At 41.7% G+C, this 13,723-nt stretch overlaps 1 protein-coding gene across 2 annotated transcripts; it reads right to left on the bottom strand.

Moving 5' to 3' along the window:
- Nucleotides 1-991: 991 nt before the first annotated feature.
- Nucleotides 992-12,811, bottom strand: LOC311128005 (putative solute carrier family 22 member 31). Of its 2 annotated transcripts, none has more exons than XM_084159933.1 (8): nucleotides 12,576-12,663; nucleotides 12,239-12,393; nucleotides 6,573-6,741; nucleotides 6,288-6,433; nucleotides 4,621-4,729; nucleotides 4,205-4,419; nucleotides 3,766-3,877; nucleotides 992-3,552 (listed from the first exon to the last, which is right to left on the bottom strand). In XM_084159933.1, coding segments are annotated over exons 1-8 (1,353 nt in total). In that variant the 5' UTR covers nucleotides 12,578-12,663; the 3' UTR covers nucleotides 992-3,107. The 2 variants fall into 2 exon arrangements, with proteins under 2 accessions (XP_084016059.1, XP_084016058.1); XM_084159932.1 differs by having other exon boundaries at nucleotides 993-3,552; nucleotides 12,602-12,811.
- Nucleotides 12,812-13,723: the final 912 nt, after the last annotated feature.

The following is a 13,723-nucleotide window of genomic DNA, read 5'->3' as shown; positions in this document are numbered from 1 at the left end:
TTACTTAACTATATACTTAAGAAGAAAGTTAAGCAAAGTTATTATTCCTCGAAAAGGTTATTGGAAATTTGCTTGAGCTATTTCTTATGTTTCTCCTTAAGCAAAAAGTTAAAAAATTAGATTCTTGAAAGTTAAGTTCTTGGAAATGTTCTTTATTCCAAGATAGCTAAACCCTTGTCTTAAACTCAGGGCAGTGAGAGATAAAGCTCATGAAAGCAATTGAACATGTTAAATTCACTCACAAACTTCATCTGAAAGTGTCAGTATTGATTATTTTAAACCCAAGAACATGTTTTAGAACCATAGCATATTTCTTACTGAGATTAAGATGATTGCCATCGCTAGCTAGCTAAAACGATTGCCTAGCAACAAACAGCTTAAGATTTGCAAGAAGATATTTGTAAGAAAATCATTCATTCTTATGAACTTATTTTTTAAACGTTTTTACGTAAGTGTTTTGTGAATCTGGGCCCTGGTCTCCATAGGCCCCCTCTACATAGACCATGCTGGGTGTGATGGTATTATCACCCCTTGTCTATGGCAGTATGGCTGCCCAAGGCATTGTAACACCTTACTACTTGAGTTCTGTGGTCACTTCATCTTTCACAAGTTATATTGGGGATGGAGTCCATGAACTGTGATTGAAGGAAGGATTTGTACATAGAAATGTTAACATTACTAAACCAGTAAGTGCTTCCGAAACGGTGTTGACCTTATACCAAGCAAACCCATGACCAGGCTACTTTACATTTTAGTTTAAATTGAATGGTTAAATGTGGCCCTCAGTAAATAAATAATCAGGAAAATAGTATAATCATTAGTTTTTTTGTATATAATAATATGCATCTAATAAAAACTTTACCATGCTGCCTTTTTTTGTTTTAGTGTGATGCATGTGACAAAGGAAATACTAAACAGACTGAAAAGCTTTCGGAGGGGAGTTTATGGTTGAGACAACATCTGCTTTACTTCCTTCCCCTGTTCTTATACAGCCTTAAGAGTCAATAGAACATTAATGGAACACTGTCCAATGAGCACAATGAACTTCATTTTCACATATACAATTCAAACTCAAGGCCAGGCCAGAACGGTGTGTTTCATTCAACAAAACTGTGTCTATTATCCCATCTGGTTCAATCATTTTGAGAATGCTGTACAAACAGACTTCATGAACTAGGCTGTTTGGCAATGGTGTGTTTGGACTAACTCCAAGCACCTGGCCATTATTTTATTCACACTCATAACATTTGCAATTCTTCAAAGTACAAAAATCTGACTGTTGATAATCAAACATAACACCCAGTTGAGAAAGACAAATGGTAGATTTTGTACATTCAATACATTTATAAGAGAACAGCACCATCTTGTGGTAAGCATTGTATCAGACATGAAGCACAGTGCAGAACTCGACACATTTTCAGTTTAGGCCATACAAACTTGATTAACTGTTTAACAGATTTCATTTTTGAAAAGTGAAGTGAACAAGCGAATAAAGTTAAAAATAGAAAAAGTGGACCAGCTTAAAAAAGTGACCTTGTTAAGACCCTGTTGAGGTCAAAAGTTGGATAGCATTGTTGAAAATGTCCTGGCCGGGTCTGAGGGACAGTGTGTTTTTCATAATCTGAAAGGAAATTGTGCATTTCTTTAATTTATGCTTGAGGACATAATTTTTGCAACTTTTTCAGATTTTTTTTTTTTTTTGAGAAATGTGTAGAGGGGCAAACAGTAAATCAACATTATATGGCCTCAGCTTCCAAATAAATCAAATTAAACTTCTGAGAGTTGGACAATTTATTCATTGCTGAAAAGAATAATACTTTGTATATTGAATTTAATATAAGTATCTCCAGAAGAACAGAATATTGTCCGCTGTGGGGGAAAGTTGATTCCTTCCCAAATCAACTTACTGTGCAGGGGGATTGTTCCCATGCAAGCAAAACAGAGGGGGATGAAAGAGAATGAGTTGGAATAATAAGAGTGTAAACATCCTATCCAACAATAATGTAAAACAGTTCCACAGATAGGCCAAGAAGGGCAACAACTCAAACCTCAAACCACAGTCAAATACCAAAGAGAGCAGTGAAAAGTGGTTTAATAGTTGATAAAAATGTATATTCAGTTAAATGACTTCTAGAATGTTAAGTATCATGTCCTAGCAACTGCCTTCTTTGAAAAGTAAAGTTCACAGTTTAAGGCAGAGAGATGGATGTGATACAACTACTACACAATACGAGGTAAAGTCCCATTTGAAAGTTTATAATGACTCAGAGTAGAGGTCATGACCTAAGCACATTTCAATAATCTAAAACAACTCTTTATCTAGGAACTTTGTTCGGGGTGCAAATCATCATGTGACAACATCTCATGTTCTTAACACATGTCCAACAAGTGGACAGGATGTAATGACATTTCATTGCTAAGGTCATAACTTAGGTCATATTATCAGTGACTGATACTTCCTTGTGTTCCCCCCAAATCAAACAAGGGGCTACAATACATTCCAGTTTGAGCCAAACTGACTTCTATCTTTGAGTTCCCCTCGTTGAGTCACCAGTGAATCAGATTAAGTAACAGTCAGGACCCTGCTCTCTCTCTCTCTCTCTCTCTCTCTCTCGTCACAGCACAAGACAGCAGTAATGAAAAGCATGAGTCACCAGTTAAGTGGACAAGCAACGCTTCTCAAGTGAGCCTTTAGCCTTAGTGGTTAATAAAGCCATAGCACCATACTGCACAACCTAGAGAAGAGAGGGTGTTAACACAGTCTTAGAAACAGCAGTTCTCCATCAGTACAAAAACAAAGGCCTAGCACTAGCATAGTATTTCAGTAGAGTCTGTGCAAGTACACACACATTGTTTTTTTGTATAGTTTGAAACATTTGGCACAACACAAAAAAAAGACACAGTAAATACACATATCATCTCCAACTCTCCCCTTCAAAATATTCACGAAGAGCCGTCGTTCAGAGCGATACGAGTCTGGATCACTGTGTCTCAGTCTGGTGAAAGGGAACCAGCCAGCTAGCCCAGTGGATGATCCGAGGGAGAGATATCCAGTGGGTTTGAGGCGAGGTCTCTCTGTGGGAGAGGAGGATGGTAGTTAGAGGCTGCTAGGACAAGTCTTCTCTTAGTGCCTCTTCCTCCAGTATGCAGTGCACCTCGCCGTTGGAAGGCAGCAGTGGGGGCTGGGAGGGCGCGACGATCTTATAGGGTAAATTGTCTTTGATGAGCATCTTCCTGGTGGCGGAGACCAGGCGTGAGTAGTTATCAGGGCTGTACTCGGAAGCTCGGCGGCGGGTATAGAGCAGGGGCAGGTTGTCTTCACGGGACAGGAAGAGAGGGGGCCGTCGCTGGCTCTCTCCGTCCTTCAGGGAGTCGGGTAGCGGCTTGCGCTTGCTCTCCGGCAGCAGCATGATGGACAGCACTGAGAGGACGGCGAAGGAGGCGAAGATGACGTGGTGGAGGAAGTAACCCCTGTTGTTCTGGAGCTCCATCATAGAGGAGGCAGCCATGCCCATACAGCCAGCCGCTAGCACCAGCCCCAGACAACCACCACTGAGACAGAGGGAGAGAGAGGGTCAGGAGAGATAGAGCTCACTAACATTGTCAAGGGCACCTGACCCAGCATTTTGCATTTGGTCCAGACATACAACCCACATTTCATATTCCTCCCTCAGACAGAAAATACATGGACAAACAAGCACCCACCCACAGACAAACTAATGACAGTTTAGTGTGATCAGGACAGTACAGACAGATAATACTTACCGGACTACGGTGGGCATGACCTCACTGGCGAAGAATGCACTGAGCATGGCCAGGGCCTGGGAGAAGAGGAGCCCCAGCACAGACAGCACCAACACCAGCACTCCACGCAGATCTACAGAAGGACAAGGACATGTTATTCTGATGACTCACTAAAAACTAGGCAAACTAGGAAACAGGCCCTTCAAAAAATTGACCTGAAATCACCTGAATAAATCAAATGGCCAATCAGAATCATAACAGTGACATTATGAATGGGGTTGTCATGGCAAACCTAGGGCTACTGTATGATGAGAATAATTACTAATGAACCATGTACAGGGGAGAGAAGATGGTATGAGACCCTGTATAGAGGCTCTAAAAGAATGTGTGTATAAAAATTGTATAGCAACATAGTTTCATCAGTCATAGCACATATATATATAGAGCAGGTTAAACCTACACTGTGTGAGGGACAGAAGCAGCAGTGAGGACAGGCCGGTGATAATGGCAGACAGCAGCAGGATACCACGGCGACCAAAGCGGTTGACGGACAGGCAGAGGAAGATACAGGCCAGAGCTCCAGTCAGCACACGCAGGAAGTAACTAAAGTAGAAGTTGTGGGAGTAGCTGCGGAGGTTCCTGGTGAAGCAGTACTGGATGCCTGTGCCTATGAACCTGGAGGAGGAGGAGAGTTAGGAAGGTTAGGTCCTTGGCCCAAAACATGAAACTCACTCTGTCCAAACAGTACTATTAAAAGCAGCTGCGGTAAATGGTAACATTACCATTCCTCGTGGCTGTATTGTTCAGTGGAGGGAGTCATATAGAAGGTCATAAAAGCAGAAAATCATTCATCATCTATGTTAGATCCTAACTCACATAGTAAAGCTAAGGATGAGGCAGTTCCTCCAGATCACTCGGGTGGAATGCAACTCCAGGACTGAGTGGTAGCCAGGCTGGGTATCATCTGGGTACTCCGCATCTATCTCTACAGAGAACAAAAGGAGGGTGGGAGAGAAAGAGAAGGAGGGGGAAGGAGAGATATGAGCCTACATTCACACTACCAATGCCAAAGGGCACTTGACCCAAACACTGTTCACTTGGTGCAAACATATAACCCACATTCCATAGGGAAGTTATCTCCTCAGAACCAGTGCCTACTATTAAATCACACTAAATGGAACCATTAGTTCGGCCTAGAGGTTAAGAGCGTTGGCAGTAACCGAAAGGTCTCTGGTTCGAATCCCTGAGCCGACTAGGTGAAAAATCTGTCGATATGCCCTTGAGCAAGGCACTTAACCCCAATTGCTCTGCCAAATGACCAAAATGTAAACGTAAAATGTAATGGGTCTTGATTTGGACTGAGGTCATTCCAGTTTGCGATTTAGTACACTACGTCGTATTGAAATGTCCAGTAAACAAAGAGCTCTTATCATGGCTACCACAGGAGAACTCATGTGTTGGGTGCTCTCTCTCACTCATTAAGTGACTGGTTGCCTGTGAGAGGTGGAGCTGTGAGAGAGCTCAGTTGTCTAGCTAGCACAGGTAACCAGGAACCATAGACACGTCTGAACCATCTCAGAAACGTCCTATGCCATGTGTACCTCAAACAAATATCACTAATATTGGATATGAGGGAATGCTGTGAGTGGACTGGATGGGTTGTTTGTTATGTGTTGCTGTGCTGATTGTGGATGAGTGAAAGCCAATAACATAAGATATGGGGAAATCTGGTCATTTGGATGTATTACCCAAAGCATTAGTTAACCTTGTAGCGGTATTGTTAGAGGGGTAAAGATGTTTGTTTGGGCGCCAGGCAGGTATTAAGAGTAGGATAGAGAGAGTAATGATACCAGAGACACACACACACTAGCAGAAGACACTGCCTTAAGTGTAGCCTGTTTGCCAGATATCCTTTCTCTCCACTGGCTAAAACACAGCACAGGGGTAACCCAACCAATAATCCCAAGGATTATAACGATTCATAGGCAATTGACAATAATGAACCCAGTGATCTACAAATTATTTGTATTAATTACCAGGGGGAAGAGTGAATGAGTGTATGAAATTGTGTGGGTGTAGACAAAAAAAAAGAGGCCATAAAAATGTCCCAAAGTCTGTCTGATACACCTGTTGGTTTGTTGGTATATTTGTCAACGCTTCGCAACAATGTTGCTACTAATCCATGCGATCAATGACAAGAGCGGTCCCAACAGATTCCAAACCCGACATAGAGCGATAACACCGGCGATCGACTTAAAAACTTTACAAACTAAAGCACGCTGAAAATAAACAACACTTCTGCAAAGAGTTACACACGGTCGAAATTGCCGCGCCAACCGAGAGCTCTCACACAATGCCGGAAAAGTCATCTTTATTTCCTCCTTCCTGACTGCTGATGGGCTCTTAAAGTGGCAGCGCACAGTGAAGGCTCCGTGCAGGATTTCGCCGCAACCTGTTACACTACCCCAGGCAGCAGACATTATTCATTGACACAGACCAGCTAAAAGGGCCAGGATAGGGTGGGGGGTGGGGGATGATGATACCTGAGAGCAGGTTCTCAGCAGGGTAGATGTCCTCACGGAGACACACTCCGTTCCTGGTGGAGAAGCTCTGGAGACACCTCTTAGCCTGGTGGATCTGACCTGTGGCCAGAAGCCAGCGGGGAGACTCTGGAAACACTGATGGACAGCTGAAGATGATTAGAGAAAACAGGAATATAAAATACACCCCTCTCTTTCTTTATCCATGCCTCTATACTTTCTGTCCCATGACATAAACAATATACACTATACTGTGTCTACACAAAATAATGCTTATGACAGACTCACCACCAATAGGAGAGCAGCAGGAGCAGTGGCAAGGTTCCCACTGCTTGAAGAACTGGCCAATCACGACACAGCACCGCCAGCCCTGGCAACAAGAGCTCTGCCGCGACGGCAAAGAAGCCACTGACCATTTCAACCATGAGACGATGGGGAGGGTCACACAGCTCCAGTCCTGGAGAACACACAAAGGGAGATGGAGAGGATGAAGAAAGGAGATAGCGGAAAGAGAGAAGGAAAATGCAACTGGAACTAGTAGCCTGACTGACCATAAGACTATTCGTGACCGTTTGTGAAATTGAATGAAGTGGTTTGAAATTCCGCTCTACTTTGACCTAAACTCCAATGCCCTAGTTCTCCTCCTTCAAAACCCCTCACAGAGAAAAAATGAAAAAAATTAACACATTTCCTTCCACTATGTTCTGTCCTGCTATTGTTCCCCCACTTCTCCTTTGAAAAACTCTCTGGCAGTAGATCACTGAGAGGCAGTCCTCCAGAATTCAGCTTAAAACCAAAAGTCTGAAGTCAATTTACCAGTGACCTTAGAGGAATTTAAGAAGAACATGTATGTGTGTGGGTATGTTAAAGGCAGACTTCGGAGGGCCTCCCTCTCAGGCTGTATCTAGCACCATTACTCCCATAAACAGAAGGGTCTTAAAAACACATTGAGCACTCTTTGACTGCTTTCACTCAGCAAAGATTTGTCCACATACAAACACACACCATCTCCTCACAATCACAGGAAGGTTCCAGCAAGAAAACCCAGACCACCCTAACAATGGAACAACATCAGGGAGGGGACGACTCTTGGTCCAGGGGTGGCCTAGACATCCTAGCCCACAGAGCCTTGTGTTACCTCACACTCAAGCCATCTCTCTGAGAGAGGGAGGGGGGAAGGAGGGAGTCAGTGAATGAGGAATGCTCAGTTTGGCTCAGGGGTGTGATTCCAACCAGTGCCCTTTGAACCCCAACATCACAGCAGTGCAACAATATGGCACTCAGTGACCTGGGTATCGGACCACAGCCCAGACACATGGTCAATCCCTAACCTGTCATCTTTCCCTATCCCTTCAACATCCCCCTATCGCTTCTCCCTACAGTGATCCTTGATGTTTGTTGGCAACAGAGGGAAACCCCCAAGTGAGTAATGCTGAGGCTAGCGGTTGGTGTGGGATCATGGGGCATAATGTAAGGACTTTCTAACCCCCATAGCAGCAATAGAGGGCTATGGGCAACCTGGACGTAACATAAACATAAATCCGGGACACTCCAATTAGTATGACATGTTACATTTTGTATGGTATGTATTAATTTGTGGCTGTCCATCATCCATTTCGTACGACATGTTACGAATTGCAATTCGTACAATATGTTATGAATTTGCAAAACTTTTGATATGTTACGAATTCCAATTTGTTGTGACTAATGTTAGCTAAGTAGCTAGCATTAGCTGGGTTAGGGGTTTAGGTTAGGAGTTAGGTTAAAAGGTTAAGGTTAGGGTAAGGGATAGCTAACATGCTAAGTAGTTGCAAAGTAGCTTAAAAAGTAGAAAGTAGTAGCACATTTGCTAAAATTCTAAAGTTGTCCGTAATGAGATTCAAACACGCAACCTTTGGGTTGCTAGAAGTTCGGGTTATACACCCACCGATCCACCCTGCATTCGTTTTGCCATAAGTAACCTTCTGTCTTATGTAACCATACCAAAAGTAACATATCATACTCATGAGTGTCTCGGATTTACCTTTTACTATGTTACATCTAGTCTATGAGACCAGGTTGCTATGGGAAGTAGGGGGAATGCCACACAGCTAGCTGTCTACTGTCAGTAAAAGCCTTTTTCCTTTTTACTATGTCAATATGCATTTGTTCTCAATGTTTTGCAATCAAACTGGTGACAGTTGTGAAAAATGTCAATAGTTGGAAGAGTTGCAGAGTTAATAGAAAATAATGGCATTGTTGATAAGATGCTTTCATTCATTAATTAGGCTATTTTCTCTTGAACCATATGGTGTATCTGCTAGTTTCTCCTCATGGACAAATAACAAATGAAAACTATGAAGAAAAATATATATATAGTTATCCAAGTATAAATTACCAGTGTTACGATAGATTGCCATATATTTTATGTTAATTATCGAAACGACTGAAGATTCCCGTAACTTTGGTAAATTACCAGTAGCTTTGCCCTACTTTTAGAAGAGTGCAAATGACATGTAGTGGCAGCGAATTGTCCCAGTTCCATTGATTTCCATACAATATTGACGTGATTGATTAACCTGTGCACGCTATTGATTAAAGTAGAACAAGGTAATCAATTGCAGTCTGGAGTGACCGCTTGGTAAATGTTGATGCGAGAGCAGTTAAGGTAATAATTTAGCTAAATACACTGAACAAAAATATAAACGCAACATGCAACTTCAATTGAAATAAATTCATTAGGCCCTAATCTATGGATTTCACATGAATGGGAATACAGATATGCATCTGTTGGTCACAGATACAGTCCCTTAAAAAGAAAAGTAGGGGCGTGGATCAGAAAACCAGTCAGTATCTGTTGTGACCACCATTTGCCTCATGCAACGCGACACATCTCCTTCGCATAGAGTTGATCAGGTTGTTGATTGTGGCCTGTGGAATGTTGTCCCACTCCTCTTCAATAGCTGTGCGAAGTTGCTGGATATTGGCGGGAACTGGAACGCGCTGTCAAACACGTTGATCTAGAGCATCCCAAACATCCTCAATGGGTGACATGTCTGGTGAGTATGCAGGCCATGGAAGAACGGGGACATTTTCAGCTTCCAGGAATTGTGTACAGATCCTTGTGACATGGGGCCGTGCATTATCATGCGGATGAATGGCACGACAATGGGCCTCAGAATCTCGTCACGGTACCTCTGTGCATTCAAATGGCCATCGATAAAATGCAATTGTGTTTGTTGTCTGTAGCCTATGCCTGCCCATATCATAACCCCACCGCCACCATGGGGCACTCTGTTCACAACGTTGACATCAGCAAACCGCTCGCCCACACAACGCTTCAGCCATCTGACCGGTACAGTTGAAACTGGGATTTATCCGTGAAGAGCATACTTTCCAAGCATGCCAGTGGCCATCGAAGGTGAGTATTTGCCCACTGAAGTCGGTTATGACGTCGAACGGCAGTCAGGTCAAGACCCTGGTGAGGACGACGATGAGCTTCCCTGAGATTGTTTCTGACAGTTTGTACAGAAATTATTCGGTTGTGCACACCCACAGTTTCATCAGCTGTCCGGGTGGCTTGTCTCAGACCATCCCGCAGGTGAAGAAGCCAGATGTGGAGGTCCTGGGCTGGCGTGGTTAGACGTGGCCAGCGGTTGTGAGGCTGGTTGGATGTACTGCCAACTTCTCTAAAATGACGTTGGAAGTGGCTTATTGTAGAGAAATTAACATTCAATTCTCTGGTAACAGCTCTGGTGGACATTCCTGCAGTCAGCATGCCAATTGCACGCTTCCTCAAAACTTGAGACATCTGTAGAATTGTGTTGTGTGACAAAACTGCACATTTTAGGGTGGCCTTTTATTGTCCCCAGCACAAGGTGCACCTGTGTAATGATCATACTGTTTAATCAGCTTCTTGATATGCCACACCTGTCAGGTGGATGGATTATCTTGGCAAAGGTGAAATGCTCACTAACAGGGATGTAAACTAATTTGTACACAAAATTTGACAGAAGTAAGCTTTTTGTGCGTATGGAAGATTTCTGGGATCTTATTTCAGCTCATGAAACCAACACGTTACATGTTGCATTTATATTTTTGTTCAGTATACAAGTAATCTGAACACAAGTGTGACGTGTGTATAGGAAGTATTTTTTATGTATTATCTTCAACATATCAGGACTTATTTCAGCATACTGAATTGGAATTTGGACATTTAAAACAGGTGTTTTGACACTCTGCTATAAATCAAAAATACATGACAACAGGAAGCGGCAACAGTATTAACTTATGTTTTACAAATGGTACTTAACATAATTTTTCAACATGATTCTACTTAAATCAGGTAAAAACAACTGAATGAACCCAAAAACGTGCTTTGATTAATTGATTTTGATGATATTAGTGAAATCGTGAAAATGACTTTGTCCTGGCTTCCCATAGACCAGTGTCCCTACACAGCACTATGGAAAGCACTTTGTGAGGGAGCTTCTGATATATGGGTTAGCTCTATATTTATCCAACAGACATTAGCCACTGACACATTTCCAAGTGAGAAGAAGTAATAAAAACTGCTATTAATACATTTTGCTGACTGCTTTAATTCAGCTAAACAAAGTCTTAGGTAGAACTCCCAAGGGCACAATCAGGTTAAATAATATATTCAAACTGAACTGTCCAGAATACAGAAATCTACAATATGATCCACATGACCATTTTACAAACAATATTACATTTTGAAGAGGAAACGTGATTACATTTCACAGAAATACACTGAACTGACGTAGGAACAATAACCAGTAACTGCCCTAGGCTTGGGCGGTATACCGTATACCGGGGTATTTGGAAATAGCCACAGGATGGTTTTTCAATACCGTCAATACAGTTGAAACTATTTATTTGAAGTTTGTCAATAAATTGACATATTTATAGCTTTAAGTAAATACCTGCAGTCAACTTTTGCAATACGTTAGGAAATAAAGCAGACCGCGTTCTTCATTTCACCTTTCACATTATAAAGCTTACCGTAGTTCCCCAGAACAGTTGAGCCAGTCAAGTGTTTGTTTGTAAATAGCACAACGGGGAAAAAGCGGGAGCAGGTGAGTCCAGCTGTGTATTGACAGGGGACACGTTTTATATTGAAAGTAAACCGTTTTTTGGCTTCAATAGAGTGATCAGGGATGTGCAACTATATCGTTTTCCTTCACAGAAAATACATTTGTGCAACACATTCAGAAAGTGCGCAACGCTATTTGGCTAGCAGCCACACAAGTAAATGAGCTTACAATGAAATAGCAAGGTTTTTATTGCATAAACGATGCATCGCCATCATATTTCCAATGTTTATCATAGAAAGAATGTAGCCAGCTACATTTCCTAAGGTTTTGCTTAAATGTAATCTTGCATTTTACCGGAGAAAAGTAGGCTACACTGAGAAAAGTACAGGAGAAAAGTAGCTACACATCAGTCAGTGCGCTGTCTGCTGATAGAATGCCCATTGGATATTTCTTATGTGTTTTATATATTTTTTCTGGGTGAAAAAACACCTGCATTTTGCATTAACGCAACCCGTAAAATGTAACTTGCTAGTTGTCTAAGTAAGTGACTGAATTAATAAGGGGACGGGGCATCATATAGTGTTAGCTTTCTTCCGTGTTTGAGAAGTCAAAGCCCTTTGGATGAGTTATCTGTACAGCTGCCCCTGCCATCTTGATTTCCTAGCATTTTTTTTAATCCTCTCCGTTCTCGTCCCATCTGCTATTACTTTTGTTAATTTTGTTAGCATTCTGGTAATAGATGCCCAATGGGCTTTTTTGAATTTTTTGGGATACTAAACCGGTAATACCATTAATCCCGAGATGAGAGAAGGACGGTATGACGATTTGAAAATCTGGATACCGCCCAACCCTAAACTGCCCCATTAAGAGTGTACTCAGGAGTGAGAGGTATTAGTAGGGTAAGTCAAGTATACTCACTGGCGAGGTAAGAGGAGAGGAAGACCCCAGCCAACATGGCGCCTTGAGACAGGCGTAGCAGCAGAAACACTACAGGGCTGTTGGACAGACACACAGCTACTCCTAACAGACCGGACAGAGACACAGACAGCAGGAAGCCCTGTCGACGACCCAACCTGAACATAGAGAAAATAATACAGTTAGATACATAGCTTCCTATGCGTACAGCCACATACACACATATTAAACACTCATAATAGCATCAATAACAGAAACATAAAATACGTAGGGTGAAATTAATAAAATTGTAGTTTACAATTATACAAACATACAACAGAAACATCATGAACACACACACATGAAACATGCAGAGGGTGGAGTTACCAGTCACACACTGTGCCCAGGAGGACATATCCCACAATCCACCCTGTCATGAAGCAGATGTGCTGCAGAGGAATCTTCCAGTAGTCCCCACACACTAGGTTCCACTGTGGAGCAGAGCGAGAGAGCGAGATGGTGAGTCATTCCACCTCAAAAAGAACAATAAAGAGGATTTCAACACCCGCCATCTCAGATTGTTCTGAAATCGTTTCTGTAGTTAGAAACAGATAAGATTAGCATTCCTCAAACATTATTTGTTGAAACATAATTTAATCTCTGAGAAATTAAGCTAATTGATTTTACCCAAATTGGCCATTTTAAATGTATAGGATTCATATAGTAACTATTTGGGTGCAATCAATTAGCTTAATTTCTCAGAGATACAATCTTATTTCAACAAAACAATGTTTCAGGAAGGCTAATCTTATCTGTTTCTAACTACAGAAACGATTTCAGAACAATCTGAGAGGGCGGGTGTCATGGCTTTCTGAAATGACATGGAATGACCCTGTTGCCACATACAGTACCAGTCAAAAGTTTGGACACACCTACTCATTCAAGGGTTTTTCTTTATTTTTACTATTTTCTACATTGTAGAATAATGGTGAAGACATCAAAACTTTGAAATAACACATATGGAATCATGTAGTAACCAAAAAAGTGTTAAACAAATCAAAATACACTACCGTTCAAAAGTTTGGGGTCACTTAGAAATGTCCTTGTTTTCGAAAGAAAGGCAAAAAAATTTGTCCATTAAAATAACATAAAATTGATCAGAAATACAGTGTAGACATTGTTAATGTTGGAAACGGCTATTGTAGCTGGAAACGGCTGATTTTTTTATGGAATATCTACATAGACGTACAGAGGCCCATTATCAGCAACCATCAGTCCTGTGTTCCAATTGCACGTTGTGTTTGCTAATCCAAGTTTATCATTTTAAAAAGGCTAATTGATCATTAGAAAACCCTTTTGCAATTATGTTAGCACAGCTGAAAACTGTTGTGCTGATTAAAGAAGCAATAAAACTGGCCTTCTTGAGACTAGTTGAGTATCTGGAGCATCAGCAATTGTGGGTTCGATTACAGGCTAAAAATGGCCAGAAACAAATAACTTTCTTCTGAA

The sequence above is a fragment of the Coregonus lavaretus genome (assembly GCF_964263955.1).
Source record: "Coregonus lavaretus genome assembly, chromosome: 4".
NCBI classification, from domain to species: Eukaryota; Metazoa; Chordata; class Actinopteri; order Salmoniformes; family Salmonidae; genus Coregonus; species Coregonus lavaretus.
The sequence above is the reverse complement of the archived record's forward strand: the minus strand, read 5'-3'. Positions and strand labels throughout refer to the sequence as shown.

What these genes read in the sequence shown, in the direction of transcription:
- LOC311128005 (XM_084159932.1), bottom strand. Translation starts at nt 12,651, where the DNA reads ATGACAGGGTGGATTGTGGGATATGTCCTCCTGGGCACAGTGTGTGAC. An exon ending in TGCTGAGAACCTGCTCTCAG is followed by an intron (nt 4,730 to 6,287) that starts GTATCATCATCC and finishes TGTTCTCTGTAG; the next exon opens with AGATAGATGCGGAGTACCCA. An exon ending in CTCATCCTTAGCTTTACTAT is followed by an intron (nt 4,420 to 4,620) that starts GTGAGTTAGGAT and finishes CTCCTCCTCCAG; the next exon opens with GTTCATAGGCACAGGCATCC.